This window comes from Arabidopsis lyrata (genome assembly GCF_000004255.2).
Source record: "Arabidopsis lyrata subsp. lyrata unplaced genomic scaffold ARALYscaffold_3, whole genome shotgun sequence".
NCBI classification, from domain to species: domain Eukaryota; kingdom Viridiplantae; phylum Streptophyta; class Magnoliopsida; order Brassicales; family Brassicaceae; genus Arabidopsis; species Arabidopsis lyrata.
The window spans coordinates 2,578,539-2,590,830 of NW_003302553.1; the positions used below are offsets into that span (position 1 = coordinate 2,578,539).

Below are 12,292 nucleotides of genomic sequence, written 5' to 3' on the forward strand. Positions count from 1 at the left end.
GGGGAGAACAAAAAACCAAAATGGGTTTCGTGTGAATCATCATCACCTGTCTTATTATTGCCATATTTGAGTTATAAATAATTTACAAAGTCAAATGTTTTTTTTTTTTAGCTTTTCTGTACAATGTCAGCTAACAATAACAATAACAACAACAAGAGCTGACGTTATTCACAAACATAAGAATCAAACAAATGGATTATTCAGAGTGCGCTTCGATCAGATATGAAGCGACAAATCTTTGGTTAGCCAAAAGTTTTCTCGGTGCTGTAGCACATGTACAAGAACCCATCTTCTTCTTTGAAAGTATTGTAGAGAGAGTCCATGCGACTAGCTGCAGTAACAAAAAGTGTTAATGGAAGCTTTGGAAAACTAGTAAAGTCTTTACATGGATGATGCTTCTTACCGGTTTGAGGAAGTGTGTTATGTACAAAAACAAAGAGAGCTTTGGATGGATCTAACTGCATCCTTTTGCTTAGCATATGAATGAAATGTCCAACAGTCATGTCTCGTGGGACCAAGTATCTGCAATAAACCAATGCGGGACACAGGTTAGAATAAGATTATTCATTCAATTGGACAGGTTACACTTTGTTAGTTCCAACAGCTAAAATGATATCACAACTCACTTGTTCTTCTCCATGTCTGGCAGATCTGCGTTTGAATATTTCTCAATGATCACCTAAATAGTTATAAAAAAAAAAAAAAACCCATCAAATAAATGCTGGAAAATTGATGAAGAAACCAAACCAATAACACATCCAAACCCCTAAATCAAATTTGTATTGGTTGTTGTTGGTGATGATAACTAAAGATCTAAATCAAATCTCAAATAAAAGAAGTCGTCTCCGACATTGACCAGAGACCAGAGTGATTGGATCAGTCAAATTTCAGATCCCAGATCGTATCCATCAAATTCTAAGATTGAACCCAAATTCCAAGAAAGTCTAGCAAAATCGAGAAAATTGAAGAAAAAGGATTAAGTCAAAATTAGACTAATCATTCGAACCCTAAGGAAAGCCACAATCGCACGGCAACTGAGACGGAACCACCAAGAAACAGATAAAACGAATTCATGCATAAAATAACTCACAGGAACTCTATCTGGATATTTGGCAATGATGTTCGTTGACTCCTTCAATCGTTCATCTATGTCCCCAACAAAAAAAAAAAACGATGAAAACTTGCTTCAGAAGCAAATTTCGAGGAAAAACTCAACGAATTAAAAAGAGATTAACGAACAAACCAGAGGAGAATTGATCCTTGAAAGACTTGACAACGATACCCATTACAGATTTCCGACCGAATCGGTGTTTTTTGTTTGTTTGCAGAGAGCAGAGGATGTGTTCAATTTTTTGTTTGGTTGGTTCGTTTTTGTTTGTTCGAGAAGAAACGGTATAAGGTGAGAGAGATTATTTATAGAAGACGACGACACGCAGTTACCGCAAGGCTAGTCAATTTTCCGATTTCTTGTGCACGTCAAGACTCAAGACTTTTTATCTTTTTGGGCTCTATTCATAATTTTTGGCCCATCAACAAATATAACACAAAAGATTTGTAGATACTTCAAAATTTCTTATTTCTGGCTATCAAGATACGGATTACTTCATATGTTATATAAGTTATAACCAAACATTTAACATAATACCAAAAAAAAAAGCGCTTTATACACATAGCTGCAAGAACAATCAAGTGTATTACAAACTCTTTATTCTACTCTTTCAAGGAAGTCATCGATCTCTGATCTCTCCTTGCAGAGAGACATACCACAAACGGCAATCATCCTGCTGGAAGATTCTCCATCTCTTTTGTAGCTACAGCGCGATCCATAAGCTTTTGCCTCTCTTGTTCCAAGTAATATATCTTATCATTCATACCTTCCTTTTCATATGCCTCGACCATGATCTCAAACGTTCTTGAATCACATACGCATTGTCTCTCCTTCATTCTTGTGTACACTCTTTCCATCTCTATCAGATCATCGGCTTTAGCGCATGCTGCTATAACCGCGTTGTAAAAGGCAGTATTCTCGGGTATCTCAAACTTAGCAGCCAACTGGACACTACTTATGACCTTGTGAAAAAGACCGGCATTGGCATATCCATTTATGAGACAGCAAAAGGTCTTTGTGTCTGCTTTCATACCTTCGCTACGCATCTGATCAAATGTCAACTCCATGTTCTTTGCATCGCCAACATCCGCAAACGCCTCGATGATATTGTTGTAGGTCGATGTTGTCCATGGAAACTCAAGCTTCCGCATGTATTCCATGACAGACGACATCTTATCGTACATTCTCTTCTTCCCATAAGAACCAATCAAAATATTGAAAGTACGAGTCTCTGGCTCAATCCCGAAGTTCCTGAACTTTTCGTACCAGCTCTCCATCATGTCTATCTTACCCATGTTCCCAAACACACTAAGGATGATATTCATAGTCCACACATCGGGTTTGCAAGCAGTACTCACCAGCATATCAGACAAAACTTTCTCCATCTGATCAAACCTTCCGACCCTACCGTACCCACTTAAAACTATGTTCTGGGTAACAGTGTTTGGAGTTATCAAACGCTCGTCCATTTCCTTGTATAACGAATCCACCAAGTCAAACTGAGAAGCATCCACACACGCCTTGAGCAGAGTGCTGTACGTGAAAACATCAGGTTGGCATTGAGGCAAGCCTTTCATTGTATCAAGAATTGAAAAAGCATCGTCGATGAGATTGCTACGAGTGTAAGCAGCGAGAAGAGCAGTGTAGAGTTCAACAGTTGGTTCAAGTCCTTCTTCAAGCATTTCGTCGAACAGCTTCTGTGCTCGATTGGGTTGACCAGATTTCCCCAGAAGAACAAGCAGCTTCATGTAAGTTCCTTCCTTTGGTTGATAAAACGTTTGTTCCCTCAACATATCAAAAACCTAAGATCATCAACACAAGACCCAATTGAAGCAAAATCATAGTTCAACTAAATTGCTTAGAGAATCTCCAATTTCAGTTAAAATTCAATCAATTATGAACCGAGAAGAGAGAAAATTGAAGTACCTCAAGAGCTTGTAACCACTGCTTTTTGGCGATGAGATCGGACAAAGTTTCAGTGACGGTGTTAGCCCATCCGTTAGCTTTGCTTCTCCTGTCAAGTTTCTTCTTCACATTCTTAATCGGAGTTCTTCTCGGATTAACAGGTTCCGTGATTCCGGGAAATTCGCCGTCTTTCCAAAGCCTCTTCTTCGTAACACTTCCCGGAGAAGATTTAGAAGCAGCCAAAACGCATCGTACGAAGCTCGCATCTCTGTGACGAAACCTACGCTTTCCTTCGGGAATTCGAGACGAACATAGCGAAGAAGAAAAGGAGAGAGACATCGACGCCATCGTCTTCTTCCTTCACACCTCACTGTCACTCTGTTACGGATAATTCCCGTCGATACTCATTTCGGTTGGATATGGTAAAATACCGGTTTATACAACCGAACCGGAAACACATCTTAACCGTTGAAATTGTTAAAGCTCAAATCAACCTTTAGAAATGGAATGTATTTTTAAATAAGATCATAGTATAAATTAACTTTAAACTATTAACAAAATTACGAATTATAGTATTAAAAATAAATTTTATATAAAAGTTTATTATTTTTTACTGCGCAAAAGATGGTAACAAACAAAAAAGAGATATTTGGATATACAAAAACACAATCTTGACTAAATTCCACAGAAGTCGAGATATTGACTTCTTCACCAAAATCTCCTTGTCTACAGTCTACCACATTAGTCTTCCTTTTGCTCTTCGTCTGCTTGGTCGATTTCACAACAGGGCCGTAACTGAGCACAGCCGGGTGAAACATTTGTGTTAAACCTTTAGAACCGGACCGTTTTTTTAAATGTTAATAATACAGTATAACTAATTATTATTATTATTTATTTTTTTTGACAGCGTATAACTAATTATTTCTTATTTTTAATAATTTTAAAAAATGATCTAGTGTCATCTATCCGTTGTAGATAACAACTGTAAACTAATAACGAAATCACGGATTTTAGTATTAAGAAAATAATTTATTAATTTGTTTATACTTGTATCCCTTGTTCCAAAAATTCCGCCTATCTCCAATTACGTCCCGTTTAATCGTTAAGCCCACTCTATCCATTTTAGTTAATGGCTAATCCCTTAAAAAATCAGTTATTCTCTGTCTAATCCGATTTTCTTCGGCCTAATCTGATTACCTTCCGCCTAATCCGATTACTTCGTACCTAATCTTGCATATTCTAATTATTTTTAGATTGTAAGTACAAAACAACTTTTTTTTCGTTATTCAAACATTTAAATTGAAGTGTTGTGGTGTTTTACAATAACTTATGTTTAATTTTTTTTATCAAAATTATAAAATTTTGTCTTAAAACACTCGATTAACGCCTAACGATTTTTTGAACAAGACTTGTACCGAACCTAGTAACAAGGTTTGGTGATTGATGAGAAAAAGATGGTAACAAACAAAAAGATTTGATTTAGTAATTTACAAATATAATCTCTTGACTAAATTCCATAGAAATATGCCAAAAGAAAAAAAAAAATCCAGAGAAATATTGACTTCTCGACTAAATCCCCTTCTCTAGCTTGACCGTATTGGAAGCAGAACTAGAATCAATGCAGTATTTTTTAATTATTTTGGTTGTACGTACAATTTTTTCTAAAATACAATTTTATGGTCTTTAGAAAGGCTGTACCTTATATATATTATGAAATTTTATTTTTTATGGATATAAGTAATACGTAAAATATCTATTTTAATAATATAAAAAAACTAATATTTACCAATCATATTTTTTTTCTTTAAATCTTATTACTACAACCAATTTATTTATATAATAATATTATGTTAATCACAAACCAATAACATTCATTAATGTATAAAAAATAGGTTTTGCTGGGTTGAAAATAAATTTAAAAACATTTTTAAAGAGTTGGAAATATTAGTCGCGAAAGATTAACTGTTTTTTACTTTCTTTTATTAAAAATGGACTTTTTACTCTGGTAAAAGTTTGACTTTACCGTTGTAATTAATAGATTTTTTAATTATTTAATTATGGGTAATAATTTAAATAAAGGAATGGTGATAGTTTAATAATTGATTTGTTGAAACAATAGAGAGTTTGTTTAACAGTTTTGTCTTTAATTTTAATGTAGGAAAATAAAAATTAATTCGGCTTATTTCACACCAATTAATATAAAATCTGATTTCTTGTATTTAAAATAAATTGAAGATTTAAAACATTTTGTATAAAGAGTTGAAATTTGAGTTGCAAAAATTCACAAAAATGGACATAAAGAGTAAGTTTTGAAGTATGGTAAAACTTTGACTTTACCATAGTAATTAATAGATAGGAAGAAGGTAAAACTAAACAAGCATTAAGAAAGAAAGAACTCTAGAAGACTCTCGGCGACACTAGAAGCGACTTTCACCGACTCACACCGATCGGCGATTTTCTTTCTGGCAGCTCCGGATTTTTCTTCCGATTATCGGATTTCTCATCTTCCTTGCCTATGGGTGACAAGGACTTGTGGTTTTCTCTCCAAAATCTGACTTTGGGTTCAGATCGAAGTCCATTGAGGCTCTCATCCGAAGCCCAAAAGCAGCGTGAGGCCGACCACAGACTCAGTCTGGTTGTTCAAGGCCTGCATCCTTCCCAGAACCCAGCTGGAATTAAGCTCATGATGCCGAAGATTTGGAAGCTCGAAGGAAGAGTCAATAGCCGTATAAATGAAGATGGATCTTTACAATTCTTCTTCAAGGAGGAACATCAGATGCTAACTGTTCTGGATAATGGTCCCTGGACCTATAAAGACTGGCTGGTTGTAGTTGATAAGTGGACCAGGAGGAACTGTCCCGACTACCTTCAATTCATCCGCTTCTGGGTTAAGATCCTCAACATACCTGATGATTCTAAGGAGAAACGATCAATTGATGAGATTGGAGGGGTTCTAGGTCATGTGGAAGATATCTTTATACAACAACCAACTGCGGACAAAGCCAGTGAAGTATGGGTACGATTCCAATCAATATCTCTGGAAAGTTACTCTTTGCTCGTTTCTTTAACTTTGAAGACTATCGTGAGCCTATTCTAATTCGATACATCTATGACAAGCTGCGAAAGTTCTGTACTAGTTGTGGTAGCCTTACACACTTGGCAGCAAACTGTTCATCTCAAGCCCAAGAAGCAGAGCCTCTTCCTCTACCCGCTCCTCCTTCTGCTTCAAATCAAGATAGACGCTTGGAGCCTGAGCAGCATACACCTACTGAAGATGCGGATGATACTATGGGGGAAACAATTGGATCAAACATTAACATGGATACATCTGAGAATCCTTTGCCTGCAGGCTCACAAGGAGATTTAATGGATTTTCTTCATCACTCTGAATTTCAAGCAGGCATCAATCAAACTCTTACCATTAGAGAAGTAGGTTCTACTTCAGTCTCACCGCGGGAACGAGGTACCAAACGCAAGATTGATGCGACACTTGCTGATGATGGAACTTCCTTTGTAAGAAGAAGAACAAATGATCCGATTTAGACCATGGCTGAAGGGGAGGTGGCAACCCCAAAGCCACCACAGCCAGAATGAAGATTTTACACTGTATTGTCAGGGCTTGAGGAACCCCCTGATAATTCCTTTTTTGAAGGATATCAACCGTAAGTATAAGCTTGATATCCTGTTCCTCGTCGAAACTAAGAATAAAGATAGTTATGTACATCAACTCGGCGCTGAACTCCAATTTCACCACCATTTTCTCTTGTCACCGGATGGTTTAAGCGGAGGATTGGCTATCTTTTGGCGCGACACAGTTCAGTGTGATTTTCTCTCCCCTCCTACTCTGTATTATACAGATATGTATGTATCAGACGGCCGGGATACCTTTTGTATGACATACATTTATGGTAATCCTGAGAGAAAACCGAGGCAGATAATGTGGAACATGATGGAGCGGTTGGCACAAGCGGGACTCTACCAAAGAAAACCAAGAGTGGTACTTGGTGACTTTAATGAAATCAAGCATAATTCTGAGAAGCTTGGCGGTCCATTAAGGCCAGAGTGGCAGTTTGCCAATTTTCGACGGATGTTAAAAATCTCTGGCTTACATGAAGTTAAAACTTTTGGAGGCCAATTTACTTGGGTGGGTAACAGAAGTGCAGGAACTATTAAATCAAAGCTAGACAGAGTGGTTGCTACTGCAACTTGGCATGATAAATATCCCAAAGCTTTTGTCCAGCTCTTAGAATAGATTGGCTCGGATCATCGACCTCTACTGCTTCAAACTGAAGCCACCAGCTGGAAAGGCAAGACTTTATTCAGATATGATAATCGCTGGAGGTTTCAACGAGATATTCACTCAGCTCTCCAACGTACATGGGATCAAAGTTGCAGTCAATTACCACCCTAACAATTTCATGAAGCGTTAAAACGATGCAGGAATAGTCTCTCTCGCTGGAAATCAGAGCATCATCTTAATTCACAAAAACGGATCCAGCAACTCCGTCTAGCCCTACAGAAAGCGTATGATTCTTCTTCACTTGACTATAACTATATTTCAGATCTAAAATCTAAATTACAGCATGAATATCGAATGGAAGAAGAATTCTGGCGCACCAAGAGTCGGATTCAATGGATGCACGCAGGAGATAAAAATATGAAGTATTTTCATGCCAAGACTCAGCAACGCCGACGTCACAATCGCATTACTGCCATCTAAGATACAGATGGTTTCGTTAAACATTCAGAGAAGGAGATTCAAGAGATTATACAAAATTACTTTACTGACATTTATTCCTCTCGTGGCAGTAATGATCTGGATTCTGTGCTGCAACATATTCAACCAAAAGTCACTGCAGAGATGAACCAACAGCTCACTAAGCCAGTTTCTGAGGAGGAGATTTTTAAAGCTTTATCTGCCATGAATGTTGACAAGGCTCCAGGACCTGATGGGTTTAATGCAGGCTTCTACAAGTACCACTGGAATACAATTAAATCAGGTGTGGTAAACTTTGTCTAATATTTTTTCCAATCTGGTAATCTTGACCCGGACATGAACCACACTTATATATGCCTTGTTCCTAAGATAGAATCTCCTACTCAGGTTAAAGATTTTAGACCAATTAGTTTATGCAACATTGCATATAAACTAATATCTAAAGTCATGGCAGAACGTCTAAAACTTTGGTTACATTGTCTGATATCAGAATTTCAGTCGGCTTTTATTCCTGGTCGTCTCATCACAGATAATGTAATCATTACTCACGAGCTTCTGCATTCATTGCGTACTAAAAAAATCAAATCACCTTTCATGGCTCTTAAGCTTGACATTGCTAAAGCTTTTGATAAGGTGGAATGGAATTATTTGTTGTCCATATTGAGACGATTTGGTTTTGCAGAGAAATGGTGCCAATGGATAATGAAATGTGTTACCACAGTCACCTATTCAGTGCTTATTAATGGATCTCCTTCTAAAAAGATTATTCCTAGCAGAGGATTGCGTCAAGGTGATCCGCTTTCACCATATCTTTACTTGCTATGTACCGAAGGCTTGTCTTCACTGTTAGCTAACGCAGTCCATGTAAAATCTATTCATGGATTTAAAGCCAGTCGTAATGGACCTGCAATCTCACACATGTTTTTTGCAGATGACTCTCTCCTATTTTGTCAAGCAAATGAGCAAGAATGTCATCAAATCCTCCAGCTGCTCCAAGTTTATGCAACTGCTTCCGGCCAGCACGTCAACTTTCAAAAATCTGCTATACTATTTGGTAAGAATGTTCCTACAACTACTCAAGAAACTATTAAAAGTCTCACTGGTATTGCCAAAATTGGAGGCTTTGGTCGTTATTTGGGCTTACCAGAAGCTGTAGGCAGAAATAAATATGATGCCTTTGCTTATATCTCTCAAAGAGTTCAACATAAGCTAGACAATTGGTACACTAAGTTTCTCTCACAAGCTGGGAAGGAGTTTTAATTAAGTCTGTGGCAACGGCTCTGCCCACTTATACGATGTCTTGCTTTCTTCTGCCTAAACGACTTATTTCTCAAATTACAGCTCAGATACGACGTTTCAGGTGGTCCAGCATTAAAGAAAAGCAAAAGATCCCTTGGATAGCATGGACCAAACTTACTATGATGAAACAGTACAGAGGCATGGGTTTTCGAGATCTCTCTCATTTCAACACTGCTCTATTGGCGAAGCAAAGCTGGCGAATGTTAAAAGAGCCTCATTCTTTACTCTCCAGAGTTCTCAAAGCAAAATATTTTTATAAAACCTCTCTGATGGAAGCTGCAGTTGGACACCGCCCAAGTCATGCTTGGCGAAGTATAATGCAAGGTACATCTCTCTTAAAACAGGGCTTAAAGTGGAGAATAGGTAATGGTCATACAGTTCGGGTATGGCATGATTCTTGGATTGATAATCCTTCACGTCCACCAAGAAGCTTGGAAAATATCACAAATGACAATTTGACAGTTTCAGGACTCATGAAGCCATGCACAACATCTTGGGATGAAGAGAAGCTACAGGAGAAAATTTGTCCTGAAGATGCTCAGCTTATTAGGAGAATACGACTGAGGCTCCTTAAAGGCCCTGATGTTCCTACCTGGATATTCACTAAGGATGGCCAGTATACTGTCAAGTCTGGCTACCATCAACTATCAAAACCGCATCCAGACTGTTCCATAACTTCAACTCAACTCCAAGGTCTGTGTAAAATACTCTGGGCTTTGCATATACCACCAAAACTAAAACATTTCTGGTGGAGAATGCTTCATAATGCTCTCCCTGTCGCAGATAATATTGCACATCGGCGCATCAAAATCTCTTCAGACTGCCTTTTTTGTGGTGATGCTGCTGAAACTATTCCCCACCTCTTCTTTCAATGTCGGGTAGCAAAAGAGATTTAGGAACTATCACCCCTACATATCCCATCAGGTCAGTATGAAGCAGCTACGCTTTTTGATATGATAACTGGTATGTTACAATCCAGAAATGTTGCTGGCTCCAAGGAACCTTTATTCATTTACATTGGATGGCGTATATGGAAAGCCCGAAACGATCTTTTCTATAAGCACAAGCGATGGGCTATTCCTGACATTATTCGTCAAGCTATTATGGATTTTGAATTATGGAAGGAGCTGAAAATGCTTCTAATGTTCACAACTATCATTACAATAAAGGCACTAAGTCTCAAAATCATCAGCGTTCCTATGATCAGCCACCTAATTCATCTTTCTCTTGTTACATAGATGGTTCATGGTTAGATCCCCACAGCAAAGCAGGCATTGGTTGGGCCCTCTTCAACGCACAAGGACGCTGTATCCTTAAAGGATCCTTATCCATTGATCCTACTAGCTCAGCTTTGGAAACTGAAGCCATTGCGCTGAGAGAAGCCCTTTTCCAACTGAAACGACCCAATTACCAGAATGTCACTTTCTATGGTGATTTTAGTGCACTATACAATCATTTGGAGAAATAAGTTAAGCAAATCCAACAGGATCCTGGACCATTGGAGATTCAAGGATATCTTGAAGATATAGTGGCTATGGCGCGTGGTTATTATGCGTTCAAACATGTTGGTAGACAAGTCAATACCGTTGCTGACATGCTAGCCCGGAAAGCTAGACAACAAAACTTACCATCTGATATCTCATAGATCCATTAAATGTATGTCTTAACTTTGTACACCAAACACTAGTTTGTAATTTGTTTCCTCATCTAATGGAAAATTTGGCCGTAAAAAAAAAAAGATAGGAAGAAGGTCAGACACTCTAGACTCTACTATACTACACTCTGCAGACGGTAGCTGCCAAAAAAGCACAGAAGAATCATAATAATAGCTATTTTTCATTTTATTATTATTTATCTTTGAAATATATATATATATACTTGTTTTTAAGGTTTTTTATGTTTTTTTAAAGCAATCCAAATTGTACTCTTCTCCTCCTCCTAAAAAGCTTTTGCTTGAAAAGATATTATCAAAGTCATAAATTGTGGCTTCTTTGCTGGTTCATGAACACTCTCTCCTTCTACTAGAATTATCCGCAGTGTGACTCGTTGAAAACTTGTGATCAGATTGTTCAAAACGGATGATGAATATTAATGTAAGAACCATAATGGAGACTCCCACCGACCAATCCCTCATTCTGACTGAAGTGAAACCAAATTTGAAGCACACCACTGACATGAATTGCATCATGTAGTAACCTATGGAAAATCCAGATTCCGAATTAGAGTTAGCATAATAATCGTAATTAAACAAAGAAGAACTCAAACAATGGTTAACGAACTTTGGAATCGGTGTTGGATACTTAGACATAACTAACCAGAGACATTTAAGCCACAAGAAGAAAGATTAAACTGAATTGGTGCGGAAAGGATCAGTCTTGGATGGATATAAGGAGACCCAGAAGCAAGATCATGGTAAATTGTTGTTTAATATTACTGTAGCACAAACAAGGAAATATAACTCAGAAGAGAGTTTCTGAAACATCTAAGTCACTGTTTCAAGAGCTGAAAAGTTATGTTCATTGTAAAATTGAGAAACTTTACCCGTTCTATATTGATTTCTGCTGATCTTCCAAGTAGATAAGTCATGAAGATTCAAGGTCAATTGCAGTTGCAGAGAATCTTGTTGCTATAACCAGTAGCACCTAAACGATGTCGTTTATTAGCTCGGATTATTAGCAAGTAACGACGTCGTTTATAAACAATGAAACCTTTCTTTACGGACTCTTGGTACTAAGGCCATGTATAATGGGCATGTTGAATAGCTCCAATAGACTTGTTGAAAAAATAAAAAACATGAGGTAGATTAAACTCTGTTTAATTTATTCAACATGTTGAGAAAACTAAAGTGGAAACCATAAGATGCTTGTGAGCCAATTAAACCTTTATATGCATTTTTAAGATTTCTTTTTCTCATCCCATTTATTTAAAATCAAATGTTGTATACCAAACAATTTTTTTGTTTATATTTTTATACCAAAATTTATCATTTTTATACTCTATAAATAGAGATTTGGTTCATTTCATTTGGAGATTAAAAAACGTCATTTTTCCTATAGTTGTTTTCGAATAAACTTTTGTTTATATCTTTAAACAATTCTTTTATTCTAAATAGATCCCAACAATATTGCAGGTATGGCTTTAAGATATTATGTAACTTTTTATAATTTAATTTAAAATTAATGGATGATTGTTATTAATATGTAGTTACAAAATTATAAAAAAAATTAAGAATATAAAGTAAAAGTAGTGGGGTAAGATGTTGA

At 37.0% G+C, this 12,292-nt stretch overlaps 3 protein-coding genes and 1 long non-coding RNA gene across 9 annotated transcripts; 1 reads left to right on the forward strand and 3 right to left on the reverse strand.

Moving 5' to 3' along the window:
* Positions 1–23: 23 nt before the first annotated feature.
* Positions 24–1,390, reverse strand: LOC9320644 (autophagy-related protein 8h). The gene is made up of 5 exons (XM_002884532.2): positions 1,244–1,390; positions 1,091–1,146; positions 627–679; positions 404–522; positions 24–331 (listed from the first exon to the last, which is right to left on the reverse strand). Exons 1-5 carry the CDS (start codon positions 1,284–1,286, stop codon positions 243–245), a joined length of 360 nt encoding a protein of 119 aa, XP_002884578.1. The 5' UTR covers positions 1,287–1,390; the 3' UTR covers positions 24–242.
* A 170-nt stretch (positions 1,391–1,560) lies between these two features.
* On the reverse strand, positions 1,561–3,419 carry LOC9320645 (pentatricopeptide repeat-containing protein At3g06430, chloroplastic). The gene is made up of 2 exons (XM_002884533.2): positions 3,035–3,419; positions 1,561–2,910 (listed from the first exon to the last, which is right to left on the reverse strand). The coding sequence occupies exons 1-2, from the start codon at positions 3,359–3,361 to the stop codon at positions 1,777–1,779; spliced, it is 1,461 nt and encodes a 486-aa protein (XP_002884579.1). The 5' UTR covers positions 3,362–3,419; the 3' UTR covers positions 1,561–1,776.
* Positions 3,420–5,403: 1,984 nt separating this feature from the next.
* On the forward strand, positions 5,404–10,767 carry LOC110230528. 6 transcript variants are annotated; one of them, XR_002333642.1, is made up of 8 exons: positions 5,404–7,537; positions 7,823–8,013; positions 8,413–8,520; positions 8,662–8,784; positions 9,091–9,353; positions 9,498–9,722; positions 9,813–9,953; positions 10,268–10,767. XR_002333642.1 is itself a non-coding variant. In XM_021033830.1 (8 exons), the coding sequence occupies exons 2-7, from the start codon at positions 7,875–7,877 to the stop codon at positions 9,923–9,925; spliced, it is 996 nt and encodes a 331-aa protein (XP_020889489.1). In that variant the 5' UTR covers positions 5,404–7,537; positions 7,823–7,874; the 3' UTR covers positions 9,926–9,953; positions 10,268–10,767. The 6 variants fall into 6 exon arrangements, 3 of the variants coding, with proteins under 3 accessions (XP_020889489.1, XP_020889487.1, XP_020889488.1); XM_021033830.1 differs by having other exon boundaries at positions 9,072–9,353; positions 9,492–9,722; XR_002333640.1 differs by having other exon boundaries at positions 7,823–8,520; positions 9,072–9,412; positions 9,492–9,722.
* Positions 10,768–10,919: 152 nt separating this feature from the next.
* On the reverse strand, positions 10,920–11,658 carry LOC110230529. The gene is made up of 3 exons (XR_002333643.1): positions 11,571–11,658; positions 11,345–11,462; positions 10,920–11,225 (listed from the first exon to the last, which is right to left on the reverse strand). It is a non-coding gene; the product is annotated as an uncharacterized LOC110230529 (long non-coding RNA).
* Between the last annotated feature and the right edge of the window lie 634 nt (positions 11,659–12,292).

What these genes read in the sequence shown, in the direction of transcription:
- LOC9320644 (XM_002884532.2), bottom strand. Translation starts at nt 1,286, where the DNA reads ATGGGTATCGTTGTCAAGTCTTTCAAGGATCAATTCTCCTCTG. An exon ending in AATATCCAGATAGAGTTCCT is followed by an intron (nt 680 to 1,090) that starts GTGAGTTATTTT and finishes ATAACTATTTAG; the next exon opens with GTGATCATTGAGAAATATTC. An exon ending in TAACACACTTCCTCAAACCG is followed by an intron (nt 332 to 403) that starts GTAAGAAGCATC and finishes TTGTTACTGCAG; the next exon opens with CTAGTCGCATGGACTCTCTC.
- LOC9320645 (XM_002884533.2), bottom strand. Translation starts at nt 3,361, where the DNA reads ATGGCGTCGATGTCTCTCTCCTTTTCTTCTTCGCTATGTTCGTCTCGA. An exon ending in AGTGGTTACAAGCTCTTGAG is followed by an intron (nt 2,911 to 3,034) that starts GTACTTCAATTT and finishes TGATGATCTTAG; the next exon opens with GTTTTTGATATGTTGAGGGA.
- LOC110230528 (XM_021033828.1), top strand. Translation starts at nt 8,067, where the DNA reads ATGAACCACACTTATATATGCCTTGTTCCTAAGATAGAATCTCCTACT. An exon ending in AAAATCTGCTATACTATTTG is followed by an intron (nt 8,785 to 9,071) that starts GTAAGAATGTTC and finishes CTCAAATTACAG; the next exon opens with CTCAGATACGACGTTTCAGG. An exon ending in AACTTCAACTCAACTCCAAG is followed by an intron (nt 9,723 to 9,812) that starts GTCTGTGTAAAA and finishes TCCCTGTCGCAG; the next exon opens with ATAATATTGCACATCGGCGC.